The 19112-nt window shown below is 55.1% G+C and overlaps 1 protein-coding gene across 1 annotated transcript in view; it reads right to left on the bottom strand.

Moving 5' to 3' along the window:
• Window positions 1–19112, bottom strand: part of LOC135537407 (retinal-specific phospholipid-transporting ATPase ABCA4-like) — a 104570-nt gene that overhangs the window by 50389 nt on the left and 35069 nt on the right. Inside the window, 8 exon segments of the mRNA XM_064963577.1 lie at window positions 381–505; window positions 1721–1887; window positions 2173–2238; window positions 4653–4707; window positions 7266–7471; window positions 7622–7727; window positions 11173–11354; window positions 11732–11869. Coding sequence (XP_064819649.1) covers window positions 381–505; window positions 1721–1887; window positions 2173–2238; window positions 4653–4707; window positions 7266–7471; window positions 7622–7727; window positions 11173–11354; window positions 11732–11869 — 1045 coding nt within the window.

Genomic DNA, 19112 nt, shown 5'->3' with positions numbered 1-19112 from the left:
ATGAGAATAGGAAGACCAGGGTCATGACCTACTGGTTAGATACCTAATATAATGTGATGAGAACAGGAAGACCAGGGTCATGACCTACTGGTTAGATACCTAATATAATGTGATGAGAACAGGAAGACCAGGGTCATGACCTACTGGTTAGATACCTAATATAATGTGATGAGAACAGGAAGACCAGGGTCATGACCTCCTGGTTAGATACCTAATATAATGTGATGCATCTGCAAGCACAAAACAATTCAGGTGGCTGGTCCAAGACCATGAGGTCAGGACCAGCCAGGGTCAGAGTATTCAGACATTGAGATTAAAATCCTGTGTTGGGTTCTCTTGGTGAGTTGCCTGTATCATTCTCCAAACCTCGAAAGACTAACCTGAAGAAAGTTAGCTGCTTTCCATACATCCAGGGAGTGAGGATGAGGGGGGGGTACTCTCCAAACGGAGGTACGATCATGGTGAAGATCAGGGCTATCAGGACGAAGCTCGCAGGCAGGACGATCTGGGGACACGAAACCATTCACACTATTACTCAAAGGGATACCATCCCAGTTTTACTCTGATCTTATGTGACCTGACCTGGTATAATATTCTAACTGAATAACAAACCATCCCCTAGCCCATAGCCCCTGACCAGCAGGGCCAGGAAGTGCTTTATGACCAGAATACCTTCCCATCTATATTTTATCCCTCCCTCCCTCCCACCACCCATCCCACCCTCAACCACCCATCACACCCTCCCACCCTCCCACCACCCCAACATCCCTCCCTCCATCCCACCCACCACCCATCCCACCCCCCACCATCCCTCCCTCCATCCCACCCACCACCCATCCCACCCCCCACCATCCCTCCCTCCCTCCCCCCACCACCCACCCCCCAACCATCCCTCCATCCCACCATCCCAACATCCCTCCCACCATCCCAACATCCCTCCACCCCAACATCCCTCCCTCCCCCTCCATCCCACCCACCACCCACCCCCACCATCCCTCCACCCCAACATCCCTCCCTCCATCCCACCATCCCTCCATCCCACCCATCCCATCCCCCACCATCCCTCCTTCCCTCCATACCACCATCCCTCCTTCCCTCCATCCCACCCTCCATCCCACCCCCCCACCATCCTTCCCTCCCTCCATCCCACCCACCACCCATCCCACCTCCCCACCATCCCTCCCTCCATCCCACCCCCAACCATCCCTCCATCCCACCATCCCTCCCACCATCCCAACATCCCTCCACCCCAACATCTCTCCACCCCAACATCCCTCCCTCCCTCCCACCCACCACCCACCCCCCACCATCCCTCCACCCCCAACATCCCTCCCTCCATCCCACCATCCCTCCATCCCACCCACCCACCACCCATCCCACCATCCCTCCTTCCATCCCACCCACCCCCCACCATCCCTCCTTCCCTCCATCCCACCATCCCTCCTTCCCTCCATCCATCCCACCCACCACCCACCCCCCACCATCCCTCCCTCCCTCCCACCCTCCATCCCACCCCCACCATCCTTCCCTCCCTCCATCCCACCCACCACCCATCCCACCTCCCCACCATCCCTCCCTCCATCCCACCCTCCATCCCAACAACCCTCCATCCCAACATTCCTCCACCCCAACATCCCTCCATCCTTCCCTCCCTCCATCCCACCCACCACCCATCCCTCCCTCCCTCCCTCCATCCCTCTATCTAGTTGTAGTCCAAAACCTGTGCGAGGAAGTCTTTGTATGATCTGGTAGCATGGTGAAACCTCTTGACCAGCAGGGCCAGAAACTGCTTCATGACCAGATTGGCTCCTTTGACCTGACTCGACCCTTTCCCAGCGCTGTCGTCATGGTTACCCCCACCGTTGGCCTGCTTCAGACCGTTAGCCTCTGAGGAAAGTAGCAGAAGACAGTCATTAGGAAGTGGATATATTTGACCGGCAGGTACAAAGGTTAAGGTTTAGGCACAGGGTTCCTCAAACTGTGTTAGCTTGCTGAGCTAAATCATTAGCTTAGGATTTCAGGAAAGATAGTCTCGCTTGGTCTGACTTACATGCTTAGCCAAAGAGATACTTTGAGTCTTGTCTTGTCAGACCAAAAGCACCAACCATTTAAATGTCTCTAGGCAAAGCGCCTGGTGTGAAAACAGGCAGAGGCTTAGTGATGGATTCTAACCTTCAGATTCATCCTCCACACCAACTTTACTGCAGCTTTTGGTTCTCTTCAGCAACATCCACTGTTCTATGGTAGGGTGGTCCACAGTTCACAGCACAAGACATCAAAAACACTTCACAACACAGCACCATGACACTTCACAACAACAACGTCATCGTCGACAACAACACAAATTACTTAAGAGAGGAACATTCATAAGTTGGAAAAAGAAGGTAGGAAGTAAATTGGAGAGGAGGAGACTGTAGGGACAGAGAGTGTGGTAAATTGGAGAGGAGGAGACTGTAGGGACAGTGAGTGTGGTAAATTGGAGAGGAGGAGACTGTAGGGACAGTGAGTGTGGTAAATTGGAGAGGAGGAGACTGTAGGGACAGTGAGTGTGGTAAATTGGAGAGGAGTAGACTGTAGGGACAGTGAGTGTGGTAAATTGGAGAGGAGTAGACTGTAGGGACAGTGAGTGTGGTAAATTGGAGAGGAGTAGACTGTAGGGACAGTGAGTGTGGTAGATTGGAGAGGAGTAGACTATAGGGACAGTGAGTGTGGTAAATTGGAGAGGAGTAGACTGTAGGGACAGTGAGTGTGGTAAATTGGAGAGGAGTAGACTGTAGGGACAGTGAGTGTGGTAAATTGGAGAGGAGCAGACTGTAGGGACAGTGAGTGTGGTAAATTGGAGAGGAGCAGGTTGTAGGGACAGTGAGTGTGGTAAATTGGAGAGGAGTAGACTGTAGGGACAGTGAGTGTGGTAGATTGGAGAGGAGGAGACTGTAGGGACAGTGAGTGTGGTAGATTGGAGAGGAGTAGACTGTAGGGACAGTGAGTGTGGTAGATTGGAGAGGAGGAGACTGTAGGGACAGTGAGTGTGGTAGATTGGAGAGGAGTAGACTGTAGGGACAGTGAGTGTGGTAGATTGGAGAGGTAGACTGTAGGGACAGTGAGTGTGGTAAATTGGAGAGGAGGAGACTGTAGGGACAGTGAGTGTGGTAGATTGGAGAGGAGGAGACTGTAGGGACAGTGAGTGTGGTAGATTGGAGAGGAGTAGACTGTAGGGACAGTGAGTGTGGTAAATTGGAGAGGAGGAGACTGTAGGGACAGTGAGTGTGGTAGATTGGAGAGGAGTAGACTGTAGGGACAGTGAGTGTGGTAAATTGGAGAGGAGGAGACTGTAGGGACAGTGAGTGTGGTAGATTGGAGAGGAGTAGACTGTAGGGACAGTGAGTGTGGTAAATTGGAGAGGAGGAGACTGTAGGGACAGTGAGTGTGGTAGATTGGAGAGGAGTAGACTGTAGGGACAGTGAGTGTGGTAAATTGGAGAGGAGTAGACTGTAGGGACAGTGAGTGTGGTAAATTGGAGAGGAGGAGACTGTAGGGACAGTGAGTGTGGTAAATTGGAGAGGAGTAGACTGTAAGGACAGTGAGTGTGGTAAATTGGAGAGGAGTAGACTGTAGGGACAGTGAGTGTGGTAAATTGGAGAGGAGTAGACTGTAAGGACAGTGAGTGTGGTAAATTGGAGAGGAGTAGACTGTAGGGACAGTGAGTGTGGTAAATTGGAGAGGAGGAGACTGTAGGGACAGTGAGTGTGGTAAATTGGAGAGGAGTAGACTGTAGGGACAGTGAGTGTGGTAAATTGGAGAGGAGCAGGCTGTAGGGACAGTGAGTGTGGTAAATTGGAGAGGAGTAGACTGTAAGGACAGTGAGTGTGGTAAATTGGAGAGGAGTAGACTGTAGGGACAGTGAGTGTGGTAAATTGGAGAGGAGGAGACTGTAGGGACAGTGAGTGTGGTAAATTGGAGAGGAGTAGACTGTAGGGACAGTGAGTGTGGTAAATTGGAGAGGAGCAGGCTGTAGGGACAGTGAGTGTGGTAAATTGGAGAGGAGTAGACTGTAGGGACAGTGAGTGTGGTAAATTGGAGAGGAGTAGACTGTAGGGACAGTGAGTGTGGTAGATTGGAGAGGAGCAGGCTGTAGGGACAGTGAGTGTGGTAAATTGGAGAGGAGGAGACTGTAGGGACAGTGAGTGTGGTACATTGGAGAGGAGCAGACTGTAGGGACAGTGAGTGTGGTACATTGGAGAGGAGCAGACTGTAGGGACAGTGAGTGTGGTAAATTGGAGAGGAGGAGACTGTAGGGACAGTGAGTGTGGTAGATTGGAGAGGAGTAGGCTGTAGGGACAGTGAGTGTGGTAAATTGGAGAGGAGTAGACTGTAGGGACAGTGAGTGTGGTAAATTGGAGAGGAGTAGACTGTAGGGACAGTGAGTGTGGTAGATTGGAGAGGAGTAGACTATAGGGACAGTGAGTGTGGTAAATTGGAGAGGAGTAGACTGTAGGGACAGTGAGTGTGGTAGATTGGAGAGGAGCAGGTTGTAGGGACAGTGAGTGTGGTAAATTGGAGAGGAGTAGACTGTAGGGACAGTGAGTGTGGTAAATTGGAGAGGAGTAGACTGTAGGGACAGTGAGTGTGGTAAATTGGAGAGGAGTATTTACCTGGAGTTTTGGTATTGGCTGCTGCCTCCCCATCTGCTGTCACCTTCAGAAAAATCTGGAAGGAAGAAACATCAGCTATTCATTTGGACCCAATGTATGTGTTCAAATACAATACAGGCCACCTACTATTGTACCACTGACCATGTGTGCCAAATTTCACCATGATCCCGAGTATGTACCTTCCCCTCCTCCCCAGTCCTGTCTCCCACTACCCCCAATCTCACCTCCCCCTACCCCCAATCTCACCTCCCCCTTCCCCCAATCTCACCTCTCCCTACCCCCAGTCTCACCTCCCCTACCACATTCCCCTCCTCCCCTACCACCTTCCCCTCCTCCGCAGTCCTGTCTCCCCTACCCCCAGTCTCACCTCCCCTACCACCTTCCCCCCTCCCCAGTCTCACCTCCCCTACCACATTCCCTCCTCCCCAGTCCTGTCTCCCCTACCCCCAGTCTCACCTCCCCTACCCCCAGTCTCACCTCCCCTACCACCTTCCCCTCCTCCCCAGTCCTGTCTCCCCCTACCCCCAGTCTCACCTCCCCTACCACCTTCCCCTCCTCCCCAGTCTCACCTCCCCTACCCCCAGTCTCACCTCCCCTACCACCTTCCCCTCCTCCCCAGTCCTGTCTCCCCCTACCCCCAGTCTCACCTCCCCTACCACATTCCCCTCCTCCCCAGTCCTGTCTCCCCCTACCCCCAGTCTCACCTCCCCCTACCCCCAGTCTCACCTCCCCTACCACATTCCCCTCCTCCCCAGTCCTGTCTCCCCCCTACCCCCAGTCTCACCTCCCCTACCCCCAGTCTCACCTCCCCTACCACATTCCCCTCCTCCCCAGTCCTGTCTCCCCCTACCCCCAGTCTCACCTCCCCTACCACCTTCCCCTCCTCCCCAGTCTCACCTCCCCTACCACCTTCCCCTCCTCCCCAGTCCTGTCTCCCCTACCCCCAGTCTCACCTCCCCTACCACATTCCCCTCCTCCCCAGTCCTGTCTCCCCCTACCCCCAGTCTCACCTCCCCTACCACCTTCCCCTCCTCCCCAGTCTCACCTCCCCTACCACCTTCCCCTCCTCCCCAGTCCTGTCTCCCCTACCCCCAGTCTCACCTCCCCTACCACATTCCCCTCCTCCCCAGTCCTTTCTCCCCTACTCCCAGTCTCACCTCCCCTACCACATTCCCCTCCTCCCCAGTCCTGTCTCCCCCTACCCCCAGTCTCACCTCCCCTACCACATTCCCCTCCTCCCCAGTCCTGTCTCCCCCTACCCCCAGTCTCACCTCCCCTACCACATTCCCCTCCTCCCCAGTCCTTTCTCCCCTACCCCCAGTCTCACCTCCCCTACCACATTCCCCTCCTCCCCAGTCCTTTCTCCCCTACCCCCATTCTCACCTCCCCTACCACATTCCCCTCCTCCCCAGTCCTGTCTCCCCCTACCCCCATTCTCACCTCCCCCTACCCCCAGTCTCACCTCCCCTACCACATTCCCCTCCTCCCCAGTCCTGTCTCCCCTACCCCCAGTCTCACCTCCCCTACCACCTTCCCCTCCTCCCCAGTCTCACCTCCCCTACCCCCAGTCTCACCTCCCCCTACCCCCAGTCTCACCTCCCCTACCACATTCCCCTCCTCCCCAGTCCTGTCTCCCCTACCCCCAGTCTCACCTCCCCCTACCCCCAGTCTCACCTCCCCCTACCCCCAGTCTCACCTCCCATACCACTTTCCCCTCCTCCCCAGTCCTGTCTCCCCTACCCCCAGTCTCACCTCCCCCTACCCCCAGTCTCACCTCCCCCTACCCCCAGTCTCACCTCCCCTACCACATTCCCCTCCTCCCCAGTCCTGTCTCCCCTACCCCCAGTCTCACCTCCCCCTACCCCCAGTCTCACCTCCCCTACCACATTCCCCTCCTCCCCAGTCCTATCTCCCCTACCCCCAGTCTCACCTCCCCCTACCCCCAGTCTCACCTCCCCCTACCCCCAGTCTCACCTCCCCCTACCCCCAGTCTCACACCTCCCCCTACCCCCAGTCCTATCTCCCCTACCCCCAGTCTCACCTCCCCCCTACCCCCAGTCTCACCTCCCCCTACCCCCAGTCTCACCTCCCCCTACCCCCAGTCTCACCTCCCCCTACCCCCAGTCTCACCTCCCCTACCACCTTCCCCTCCTCCCCAGTCTCACCTCCCCCTACCCCCAGTCTCACCTCCCCCTACCCCCAGTCTCACCTCCCCTACCACATTCCCCTCCTCCCCAGTCCTATCTCCCCTACCCCCAGTCTCACCTCCCCCTACCCCCAGTCTCACCTCCCCCTACCCCCAGTCTCACCTCCCCTACCCCCAGTCTCACCTCCCCCTACCCCCAGTCTCACCTCCCCCTACCCCCAGTCTCACCTCCCCCTACCCCCAGTCTCACCTCCCCCTACCCCCAGTCCTATCTCCCCCTACCTCCAGTCCTATCTCCCCCCCCCCAGTCTCACCTCCCCCTACCCCCAGTCTCACCTCCCCCTACCCCCAGTCTCACCTCCCCCTACCCCCAGTCTCACCTCCCCCTACCCCCAGTCTCACCTCCCCCCTACCCCCAGTCTCACCTCCCCTACCCCCAGTCTCACCTCCCCTACCCCCAGTCTCACCTCCTCCAGTGAGGTGTCAGAGATGCCGAAGCTGCTGAGGCCCATGTCTCCCAGTGTTTCCTCTAGTTCTCTGAAGAGCGAGGCGTAGGCCCGGTGCTTGAACCCCTTGTTGGGCAGCAGGAAGGTCAGCTCCTGGCCGATGGCCTCGATCAGCTTGGCTTCTGGGACGTGGTGATGGATCAGCGTGGTGATGTTGTCCACGTCACCTGGGAGAAGATAAAGGTTTTGTACATAGATAGATCGTTTGATTGACATATTGATGATGAGGGAAGGTTGACATGGAGTGAATATTACAGAACTAGTGGTTGATTAGAGTATCTAGACACACACACACGATCACACACACACTTCCCCACCATCCAGAGCTCTCTCCAGCTGCTGGGACTGGCCCTGCGATTCCTCTTTCACCTTGGTGCAGGTGGAACAGGTACAGGAACACTCTGAGGCACAGTCACACTCATTCTGATAGACAGAGAGAGAGAGAGAGAGAGAGAGAGAGAGAGAGAGAGAGAGAGAGGGGGGGGGGGAGAGGAGGAGGGAGGGGGGAGAGAGGGGGAGAGAGAGAGGGAAAGAGGGGAAGCACAAAGAGAGAGAGAGAGGGAAAGAGAGAGAGAGAGGGAAAGAGAGAGAGAGAGGAGAGAGAGAGAGAGGGGGGAAAGAGAGTGGGAAGCACAAAGAGAGAGAGAGAGAGAGAGAGAGAGAGGGGGAAAGAGAGAAGCACAGAGAAAGAGGGAAAGAGAGGGAAGCACAGAGAAAGAGAGAGAAAAAGAGGGAAGCACAGAGAAAGAGAGAGAAAGAGAGAGAAGCACAGAGAAAGAGAGAGAAAGAGAGAAGCACAGAGAAAGAGGGAAAGAGAGAGAGAGAGAGAAAGGGAAAGAGGGAAATCGAGAGAGAGAGAGAGAGGGAAAGAGAGAGAGAGAGAGAAGCACAGAGAAAGAGGGAAAGAGAAAGAGAGAGAGAGAGAGGGAGAAGAGAGAGAGAGAGAGAGAGAGAGAGAGAGAGAGAGAGGGGAGAAGAAACAACAACACTTTAAAATTTGACCCGTTTCAAGAAACTAGCTGTATGTTGCACGTCCATATTTCACAGGAGAGGTTTTGTTTATACATTTCTTTTAATACATTTTTTTGGCAGAAATGCATTCTGGAACATCTGAACTATCATGTGACCTAATAACAACAACTTGTATGTCGTCTGTAAATACGAATGAAATGGTTAAATAACGAGCCTAGTTGGTTTAGCCACGGAAAAATACAGGAACCTTCCCGTAAGCCATGATTGGCTGAGATAATGAGTGGGCTGGACATGCCGAGAGATGAATTCGGATTGGTCTGCCATGTAGCATGCTTCTGTCTATCACATGAGCTGCTAAGTATGTGTGGATAATCCTGTCGATCGCGGCTTTCTTTGAAAGATATGAAGACCTGAAAAGGTTTAGCTGTCGTCATTGCTGCCCTGAGGTGGTTCTGTGAGGCTCAGTTGGGAGAGCATGGTGCTTGCAACGGCAGGGTTGTGGGTTCGATTCCCACGGGGGACCAGTACGAGAATGTATGCACTCACTACTGTAAGTTGCTCTGGACAAGAGCGTCTGCTAAATGGCCCAAATATATACATATATTTAATAGTGCTATTGGGAAAAAATTGCGCTGGAGGATGATCGTGCCATGCTGAAGATGAATCAGACGAAATCCCTGATTTTGGTAAGAACATTTTAATTGAACCAGACTTCGTAGAGTCTTCAGATGACAATGGTGGGAAAGAAACGGTGTCTTTTGTCACGGGAGAAGTTGACCGAGTTTTGAAATCAGTGGAATGCCCGGTCAAAGCAGATGATTTCCAAATGTGGAGAAAGTAGAAAGACTGTTGGATAAAACCCCTGTCTCCGGATTACATCTTCAAACGAAGGGCAACCATGGCAACCGTGACAGAGGAAGAAACATTCATCCAGGTCTACAGGTAAGAGTCTAGCTACATTTTCAGGCATTATATGTTTCTAATTTTGTCAGAAAGTTGTTTTCATTTCAAGTTAAGTCCTACTTTTAGCTAGCTATCTAACGTTAGCTGGCTAGCTCGCTATCTAACGTTACGTGTACGATCTGTGTATAGCTAATGTTAGCTGGCTGGCTCGCTAGCTAACGTTACGTGTACGATCTGTGTATAGCTAATGTTAGCTGGCTGGCTCACTAGCTAACGTTACGTGTACGATCTGTGTATAGCTAATGTTAGCTGGCTGGCTCACTAGCTAACGTTACGTGTACGATCTGTGTATAGCTAATGTTAGCTGGCTGGCTCGCTAGCTAACGTTACGTGTACGATCTGTGTATAGCTAATGTTAGCTGGCTGGCTCGCTAGCTAACGTTACGTGTACGATCTGTGTATAGCTAATGTTAGCTGGCTGGCTCGCTAACTAACGCTACGCTAATAATCTGTGTAGGAGCTCAAGAAAGGTATACCTGAACATTCAAGGGCCATTTTCTCAAAAGTGGGGATACAAGTTCATCAACTTTCAAAGCGGAGTTACTTTCCCTTTTTTTCCTCGACTGTAGTGTGTGATTTACCATTTTCAAGCTTTGAGTCTCTACCTTTATCCAATGTAAAAATGCTGTTACTAAGGCCTGAATCCAGGTGGTGGTCACAAATACATGTGTACATAGAGATATTCAGATCCACAGTCACACTCATTCCGACAGAGAGAAGGACAACATCATTGTAACACTCTACCAGGTTCTTTACACAGAGACTCTCTACCAGGTCCTTCACACAGAGACTCTCTACCAGGTTCTTTACACAGAGACTCTCTACCAGGTCCTTCACACAGAGACTCTCTACCAGGTCCTTTACACAGAGCTACTCTACCAGGTTCTTTACACAGAGACTCTCTACCAGGTCCTTCACACAGAGACTCTCTACCAGGTCCTTTACACAAAGCTACTCTACCAGGTCCTTTACACAGAGCTACTCTACCAGGTTCTTTACACAGAGACTCTCTACCAGGTCCTTCACACAGAGACTCTCTACCAGGTCCTTTACACAAAGCTACTCTCCCAGGTCCTTCACACAGAGACTCTCTACCAGGTCCTTTACACAGAGACTCTCTACCAGGTCCTTCACACAGAGACTCTCTACCAGGTCCTTCACACAGAGACTCTCTACCAGGTCCTTTACACAAAGACTCTCTACCAGGTACTTTACACAGAGACTCTCCACCAGGTCCTTTACACAGAGCTACTCTACCAGGTCCTTTACACAAAGACACTCTACCAGGTCCTTATTATCAGTTATTCTGAGAGAGGAGAATGACAAAATAAGCATCGTCCACCTTAGCCAATTATCTGGCCCTTTTAATACTATTCTACTGGATCCCCTTCTCCTGTTGAATACTATTCCAGTGTATCTCCTGTTGAATACTATTCTAGTGTATCTCCTGTTGAATACTATTCTAGTGTATCTCCTGTTGAATCCTATTCTAGTGTATCTCCTGTTGAATACTATTCTAGTGTATCTCCTGTTGAATACCATTCTAGTGTATCTCCTGTTGAATACTATTCTAGTGTATCTCCTGTTGAATCCTATTCTAGTGTATCTCCTGTTGAATACTATTCTAGTGTATCTCCTGTTGAATACTATTCTAGTGTATCTCCTGTTGAATACTATTCTAGTGTATCTCCTGTTGAATACCATTCTAGTGTATCTCCTGTTGAATACTATTCTAGAGTATCTCCTGTTGAATACTATTCTAGTGTATCTCCTGTTGAATACTATTCTAGTGTATCTCCTGTTGAATACTATTCTAGTGTATCTCCTGTTGAATACCATTCTAGTGTATCTCCTGTTGAATACTATTCTAGTGTATCTCCTGTTGAATACTATTCTAGTGTATCTCCTGTTGAATACTATTCTAGTGTATCACCTCTTTTTTCCTCACGTCCTTCATGCGTCGGACCAGGGTGAGGTAGAATCCCACTCCGAAGCAGTTCTTGAGGAAGAGGGGGGAGCCACAGCAATGGAGCTGGCCCTTAGAGATGATGGCGACACGGTCACTCAACAGGTCAGCCTCGTCCATGTGGTGAGTGGACAGGATCACTGTACGGCCTGCGGTAGAGGTTAGAGGTCAGGACTAGGAGCTAGGTCACTCAACAGGTCTGCCTAGTCCATGTGGTGAGTGGACATGATCACTGTACGGCCTAGGGTTAGAGGTTAGAGGTCAGAGGTCAGGACTAGGAGCTAGGTGACTCAACAGGTCAGCCTCGTCCATGTGGTGAGTGGACAGGGACACTTGCACGCCCTGGGAGACAGGGGTCAAAGGTTAGGGAAGCAAGCTGCAGACAAGGTGGAGCAGGGATCGGAAACACCAGTCCTTGAAGGCCTGAGTATCTGCTGGTTCTCTCTTCAGCCTGGCACTGCTCATAGAGAAGTGCTGAAACACGGTTTCCCAGGTCTAAACCAGGTGTAGTGGCTAGGGGTGGTACCTGTGCGGTATTTGAGTAGCAGGTCCCAGATGGATCGTCTGGAGTAAGGGTCGACCCCCGACGTGGGCTCATCCAGGATCACAATCTTTGACCCCCCAACAAATGCCATGGCAACAGACAGCTTCCTCTGCATACCCCCTGCACAGAGTGAGAACGGACGTTAGGGGAAACACAATAAACTATGTACGCTAGGGCCTCTGGCTAATTCATTTGCAGCAGCAAAGGTTCGACAAAGAAAAAAGGAGGACCTCAAAACAGTATCTGCTCACAAGTGTGTTTCATGCCTTAGGTCTCCATGAGAACCTGGCTGACCCCCCCTGAGAGGTTCTGTGCCTCGTTGTCTCCCCCCTGAGAGGTCCTGTGCCTCGTTGTCTCCTCCCTGAGAGGTCCTATGCCTCGTTGTCTCCTCCCTGAGAGGTCCTATGCCTCGTTGTCTCCCCCCTGAGAGGTCATGTGCCTCGTTGTCTCGCTCCCTGAGAGGTCCTGTGACTCGTTGTCTCCCCCTGAGAGGTCCTATGCCTCGTTGTCTCCCCCCTGAAAGGTCCTGTGCCTCGTTGTCTCCCCCTGAGAGTTCCTGTGCCTCGTTGTCTCCCCCCTGAGAGGTCCTGTGCCTCGTTGTCTCCCCCCTGAAAGGTCCTGTGCCTCGTTGTCTCCCCCTGAGAGGTTCTGTGCCTCGTTGTCTCCCCCCTGAAAGGTCCTGTGCCTCGTTGTCTCCCCCCTGAGAGGTCCTGTGCCTCGTTGTCTCCCCCCTGAGAGGTCCTGTGACTCGTTGTCTCCCCCTGAGAGGTCCTATGCCTCGTTGTCTCCTCCCTGAGAGGTCCTGTGACTCGTTGTCTCCCCCCTGAGAGGTCCTGTGCCTCGTTGTCTCCCCCCTGAGAGGTCCTGTGCCTCGTTGTCTCCCCCTGAGAGGTTCTGTGCCTCGTTGTCTCCCCCTGAGAGGTCCTGTGCCTCGTTGTCTCCCCCTGAGAGGTCCTGTGCCTCGTTGTCTCCCCCCTGAGAGGTCCTATGCCTCGTTGTCTCCTCCCTGAGAGGTTTTATGTCTCGTTGTCTCCCCCCTGAGAGGTCATGTGCCTCGTTGTCTCCTCCCTGAGAGGTCCTGTGACTCGTTGTCTCCCCCTGAGAGGTCCTATGCCTCGTTGTCTCCCCCTGAAAGGTCCTGTGCCTCGTTGTCTCCTCCCTGAGAGGTCCTGTGCCTCGTTGTCTCCTCCCTGAGAGGTCCTGTGACTCGTTGTCTCCCCCTGAGAGGTCCTGTGACTCGTTGTCTCCCCCTGAGAGGTCCCGTGACTCGTTGTCTCCCCCCTGAGAGGTCCCGTGACTCGTTGTCTCCCCCCTGAGAGGTCCCGTGACTCGTTGTCTCCCCCCTGAGAGGTCCCGTGACTCGTCGTCTCACCCCTGAGAGGTCCCGTGACTGGTCGTCTCCCCCCTGAGAGGTCCTGTGCCTCGTCGTCTCCCCCCTGAAAGGTCCTGTGCCTCGTTGTCTCCCCCCTGAAAGGTCCTGTGCCTCGTTGTCTCCCCCCTGAGAGGTCCTGTGCCCCGTTGTCTCCACCCTGAGAGGTCCTATGCCTCGTTGTCTCCCCCCTGAGAGGTCCTATGACTCGTTGTCTCCCCCCTGAGAGGTCCCGTGACTCGTCGTCTCCTCCCTGAGAGGTCCTGTGCCTCGTTGTCTCCCCCCTGAGAGGTCATGTGCCTCGTTGTCTCCCCCCTGAGAGGTCCTGTGCCTCGTTGTCTCCTCCCTGAGAGGTCCTATGCCTCGTTGTCTCCCTCCTGACAGGTCCTGTGCCTCGTTGTCTCCTCCCTGAGAGGTCCTATGCCTCGTTGTCTCCCTCCTGACAGGTCCTGTGACTCGTTGTCTCCTCCCTGAGAGGTCCTATGCCTCGTTGTCTCCCTCCTGACAGGTCCTGTGCCTCGTTGTCTCCCCCTGAGAGGTCCTATGCCTCGTTGTCTCCCCCTGAGAGGTCCTATGCCTCGTTGTCTCCCCCCTGAGAGGTCCTATGCCTCGTTGTCTCCCCCCTGAGAGGTCCCGTGACTCGTCGTCTCCCCCCCTGAAAGGCTCATTGTCTTTCTTATGAGGCAAGCCCACACGCCCAGCCTGACCCACCTGAGAGGTTCTGTGCCTCCTCGTCTCTCTTATGAGGCATGCCCACACACCCAGCCTGACCCACCTGAGAGGTTCTGTGCCTCCTCGTCTCTCTTATGAGGCAAGCCCACACACCCAGCCTGACCCACCTGAGAGGTTCTGTGCCTCCTCGTCTCTCTTATGAGGCAGGCCCACACACCCAGCCTGACCCACCTGAGAGGTTCTGTGCCTCCTCGTCTCTCTTATGAGGCAGGCCCACACACCCAGCCTGACCCACCTGAGAGGTTCTGTGCCTCCTCGTCTCTCTTATGAGGCAAGCCCACACACCCAGCCTGACCCACCTGAGAGGTTCTGTGCCTCCTCGTCTCTCTTATGAGGCAGGCCCACACACCCAGCCTGACCCACCTGAGAGGTTCTGTGCCTCCTCGTCTATCTTATGAGGCAGGCCCACACACCCAGCCTGACCCACCTGAGAGGTTCTGTGCCTCCTCGTCTCTCTTATGAGGCAGGCCCACACACCCAGCCTGACCCACCTGAGAGGTTCTGTGCCTCCTCGTCTCTCTTATGAGGCAAGCCCACACACCCATCCTGACCCACCTGAGAGGTTCTGTGCCTCCTCGTCTCTCTTATGAGGCAGGCCCACACACCCAGCCTGACCCATCTGAGAGGTTCTGTGCCTCCTCGTCTCTCTTATGAGGCAAGCCCACACACCCAGCCTGACCCACCTGAGAGGTTCTGTGCCTCCTCATCTCTCTTATGAGGCAGGCCCACACACCCAGCCTGACCCACCTGAGAGGTTCTGTGCCTCCTCGTCTCTTATGAGGCAAGCCCACACACCCAGCCTGACCCACCTGAGAGGTTCTGTGCCTCCTCTTCTCTCTTATGAGGCAAGCCCACACACCCAGCCTGACCCACCTGAGAGGTTCTGTGCCTCCTCGTCTCTCTTATGAGGCAGGCCCACACACCCAGCCTGACCCACCTGAGAGGTTCTGTGCCTCCTCGTCTCTCTTATGAGGCAAGCCCACACACCCAGCCTGACCCACCTGAGAGGTTCTGTGCCTCCTCGTCTCTCTTATGAGGCAAGCCCACACACCCAGCCTGACCCACCTGAGAGGTTCTGTGCCTCCTCGTCTCTCTTATGAGGCAAGCCCACACACCCAGCCTGACCCACCTGAGAGGTTCTGTGCCTCCTCGTCTCTCTTATGAGGCAAGCCCACACACCCAGCCTGACCCACCTGAGAGGTTCTGTGCCTCCTCGTCTCTCTTATGAGGCAGGCCCAGGTCCTCCAGCATGACCCACCTGAGAGGTTCTGTGCCTCCTCGTCTCTCTTATGAGGCAAGCCCACACACCCAGCCTGACCCACCTGAGAGGTTCTGTGCCTCCTCGTCTCTCTTATGAGGCAGGCCCACACACCCAGCCTGACCCACCTGAGAGGTTCTGTGCCTCCTCGTCTCTCTTATGAGGCAGGCCCAGGTCCTCCAGCATGACCCACTTGAGAGGTTCTGTGCCTCCTCGTCTCTCTTATGAGGCAGGCCCACACACCCAGCCTGACCCACCTGAGAGGTTCTGTGCCTCCTCGTCTCTCTTATGAGGCAGGCCCACACACCCAGCCTGACCCACCTGAGAGGTTCTGTGCCTCCTCGTCTCTCTTATGAGGCATGCCCACACACCCAACCTGACCCACCTGAGAGGTTCTGTGCCTCCTCGTCTCTCTTATGAGGCAGGCCCACACACCCAGCCTGACTCACCTGAGAGGTTCTGTGCCTCCTCGTCTCTCTTATGAGGCAAGCCCACACACCCAGCCTGACCCACCTGAGAGGTTCTGTGCCTCCTCGTCTCTCTTATGAGGCAAGCCCACACACCCAGCCTGACCCACCTGAGAGGTTCTGTGCCTCCTCGAGAGGCCCAGGTCCTCCAGCATGACCCACCTGAGAGGTTCTGTGCCTCCTCGTCTCTCTTATGAGGCACCCACCTGAGAGGTTCTGTGCCTCCTCGTCTCTCTTATGAGGCAGGCCCACACCCCCAGCCTGACCCACCTGAGAGGTTCTGTGCCTCCTCGTCTCTCTTATGAGGCAAGCCCACACACCCAGCCTGACCCACCTGAGAGGTTCTGTGCCTCCTCTTCTCTCTTATGAGGCAGGCCCACACACCCAGCCTGACCCACCTGAGAGGTTCTGTGCCTCCTCGTCTCTCTTATGAGGCAGGCCCACACACCCAGCCTGATGAGGCAGGCCCACACACCCAGCCTGACCCACCTGAGAGGTTCTGTGCCTCCTCGTCTCTCTTATGAGGCAAGCCCACACACCCAGCCTGACCCACCTGAGAGGTTCTGTGCCTCCTCGTCTCTCTTATGAGGCAAGCCCACACACCCAGCCTGACCCACCTGAGAGGTTCTGTGCCTCCTCGTCTCTCTTATGAGGCAAGCCCACACACCCAGCCTGACCCACCTGAGAGGTTCTGTGCCTCCTCATCTCTCTTATGAGGCAAGCCCACACACCCAGCCTGACCCACCTGAGAGGTTCTGTGCCTCCTCGTCTCTCTTATGAGGCAGGCCCAGGTCCTCCAGCATGACCCACCTGAGAGGTTCTGTGCCTCCTCGTCTCTCTTATGAGGCAAGCCCACACACCCAGCCTGACCCACCTGAGAGGTTCTGTGCCTCCTCGTCTCTCTTATGAGGCAGGCCCACACACCCAGCCTGACCCACCTGAGAGGTTCTGTGCCTCCTCGTCTCTCTTATGAGGCAGGCCCAGGTCCTCCAGCATGACCCACTTGAGAGGTTCTGTGCCTCCTCGTCTCTTATGAGGCAGGCCCACACACCCAGCCTGACTCACCTGAGAGGTTCTGTGCCTCCTCGTCTCTCTTATGAGGCAAGCCCACACACCCAGCCTGACCCACCTGAGAGGTTCTGTGCCTCCTCGTCTCTCTTATGAGGCAAGCCCACACACCCAGCCTGACCCACCTGAGAGGTTCTGTGCCTCCTCGTCTCTCTTATGAGGCAGGCCCAGGTCCTCCAGCATGACCCACCTGAGAGGTTCTGTGCCTCCTCGTCTCTCTTATGAGGCAAGCCCACACACCCAGCCTGACCCACCTGAGAGGTTCTGTGCCTCCTCGTCTCTCTTATGAGGCAGGCCCACACACCCAGCCTGACCCACCTGAGAGGTTCTGTGCCTCCTCGTCTCTCTTATGAGGCAGGCCCAGGTCCTCCAGCATGACCCACCTGAGAGGTTCTGTGCCTCCTCGTCTCTCTTATGAGGCAAGCCCACACACCCAGCCTGACCCACCTGAGAGGTTCTGTGCCTCCTCGTCTCTCTTATGAGGCAGGCCCACACACCCAGCCTGACCCACCTGAGAGGTTCTGTGCCTCCTCGTCTCTCTTATGAGGCAGGCCCACACACCCAGCCTGACCCACCTGAGAGGTTCTGTGCCTCCTCGTCTCTCTTATGAGGCAAGCCCACACACCCAACCTGACCCACCTGAGAGGTTCTGTGCCTCCTCGTCTCTCTTATGAGGCAGGCCCACACACCCAGCCTGACTCACCTGAGAGGTTCTGTGCCTCCTCGTCTCTCTTATGAGGCAAGCCCACACACCCAGCCTGACCCACCTGAGAGGTTCTGTGCCTCCTCGTCTCTCTTATGAGGCAAGCCCACACACCCAGCCTGACCCACCTGAGAGGTTCTGTGCCTCCTCGTCTCTCTTATGAGGCAGGCCCAGGTCCTCCAGCATGACCCACCTGAGAGGTTCTGTGCCTCCTCGTCTCTCTTATGAGGCAAGCCCACACACCCAGCCTGACCCACCTGAGAGGTTCTGTGCCTCCTCGTCTCTCTTATGAGGCAGGCCCACACACCCAGCCTGACCCACCTGAGAGGTTCTGTGCCTCCTCGTCTCTCTTATGAGGCAAGCCCACACACCCAGCCTGACCCACCTGAGAGGTTCTGTGCCTCCTCTTCTCTCTTATGAGGCAGGCCCACACACCCAGCCTGACCCACCTGAGAGGTTCTGTGCCTCCTCGTCTCTCTTATGAGGCAGGCCCACACACCCAGCCTGACCCACCTGAGAGGTTCTGTGCCTCCTCGTCTCTCTTATGAGGCAAGCCCACACACCCAGCCTGACCCACCTGAGAGGTTCTGTGCCTCCTCGTCTCTCTTATGAGGCAAGCCCACACACCCAGCCTGACCCACCTGAGAGGTTCTGTGCCTCCCCTCGTCTCTCTTATGAGGCAAGCCCACACACCCAGCCTGACCCACCTGAGAGGTTCTGTGCCTCCTCGTCTCTCTTATGAGGCAAGCCCACACCCAGCCTGACCCACCTGAGAGGTTCTGTGCCTCCTCGTCTCTCTTATGAGGCAGGCCCAGGTCCTCCAGCATGACCCACCTGAGAGGTTCTGTGCCTCCTCGTCTCTCTTATGAGGCAAGCCCACACCCAGCCTGACCCACCTGAGAGGTTCTGTGCCTCCTCGTCTCTTATGAGGCAGGCCCACACACCCAGCCTGACCCACCTGAGAGGTTCTGTGCCTCCTCGTCTCTCTTATGAGGCAGGCCCAGGTCCTCCAGCATGACCCACTTGAGAGGTTCTGTGCCTCCTCGTCTCTCTTATGAGGCAGGCCCACACACCCAGCCTGACTCACCTGAGAGGTTCTGTGCCTCCTCGTCTCTCTTGAGGCAAGCCCACACCCCAGCCTGACCCACCTGAGAGGTTCTGTGCCTCCTCGTCTCTCTTATGAGGCAAGCCCACACACCCAGCCTGACCCACCTGAGAGGTTCTGTGCCTCCTCGTCTCTTATGAGGCAGGCCCAGGTCCTCCAGCATGACCCACCTGAGAGGTTCTGTGCCTCCTCGTCTCTCTTATGAGGCAAGCCCACACACCCAGCCCTGACCCACCTGAGAGGTTCTGTGCCTCCTCGTCTCTCTTATGAGGCAGGCCCACACACCCAGCCTGACCCACCTGAGAGGTTCTGTGCCTCCTCGTCTCTCTTATGAGGCAGGCCCAGGTCCTCCAGCATGACCCACCTGAGAGGTTCTGTGCCTCCTCGTCTCTCTTATGAGGCAGGCCCACACACCCAGCCTGACCCACCTGAGAGGTTCTGTGCCTCCTCGTCTCTCTTATGAGGCAGGCCCACACACCCAGCCTGACCCACCTGAGAGGTTCTGTGCCTCCCTCGTCTCTCTTATGAGGCAAGCCCACACACCCAACCTGACCCACCTGAGAGGTTCTGTGCCTCCTCGTCTCTCTTATGAGGCAGGCCCACACACCCAGCCTGACCCACCTGATAGGTTCTGTGCCTCCTCGTCTCTCTTATGAGGCAG

The sequence above is a fragment of the Oncorhynchus masou genome, unplaced genomic scaffold (genome assembly GCF_036934945.1).
Source record: "Oncorhynchus masou masou isolate Uvic2021 unplaced genomic scaffold, UVic_Omas_1.1 unplaced_scaffold_768, whole genome shotgun sequence".
NCBI lineage: Eukaryota > Metazoa > Chordata > Actinopteri > Salmoniformes > Salmonidae > Oncorhynchus > Oncorhynchus masou.
This window is presented reverse-complemented; position numbering and strand designations above follow the sequence as displayed.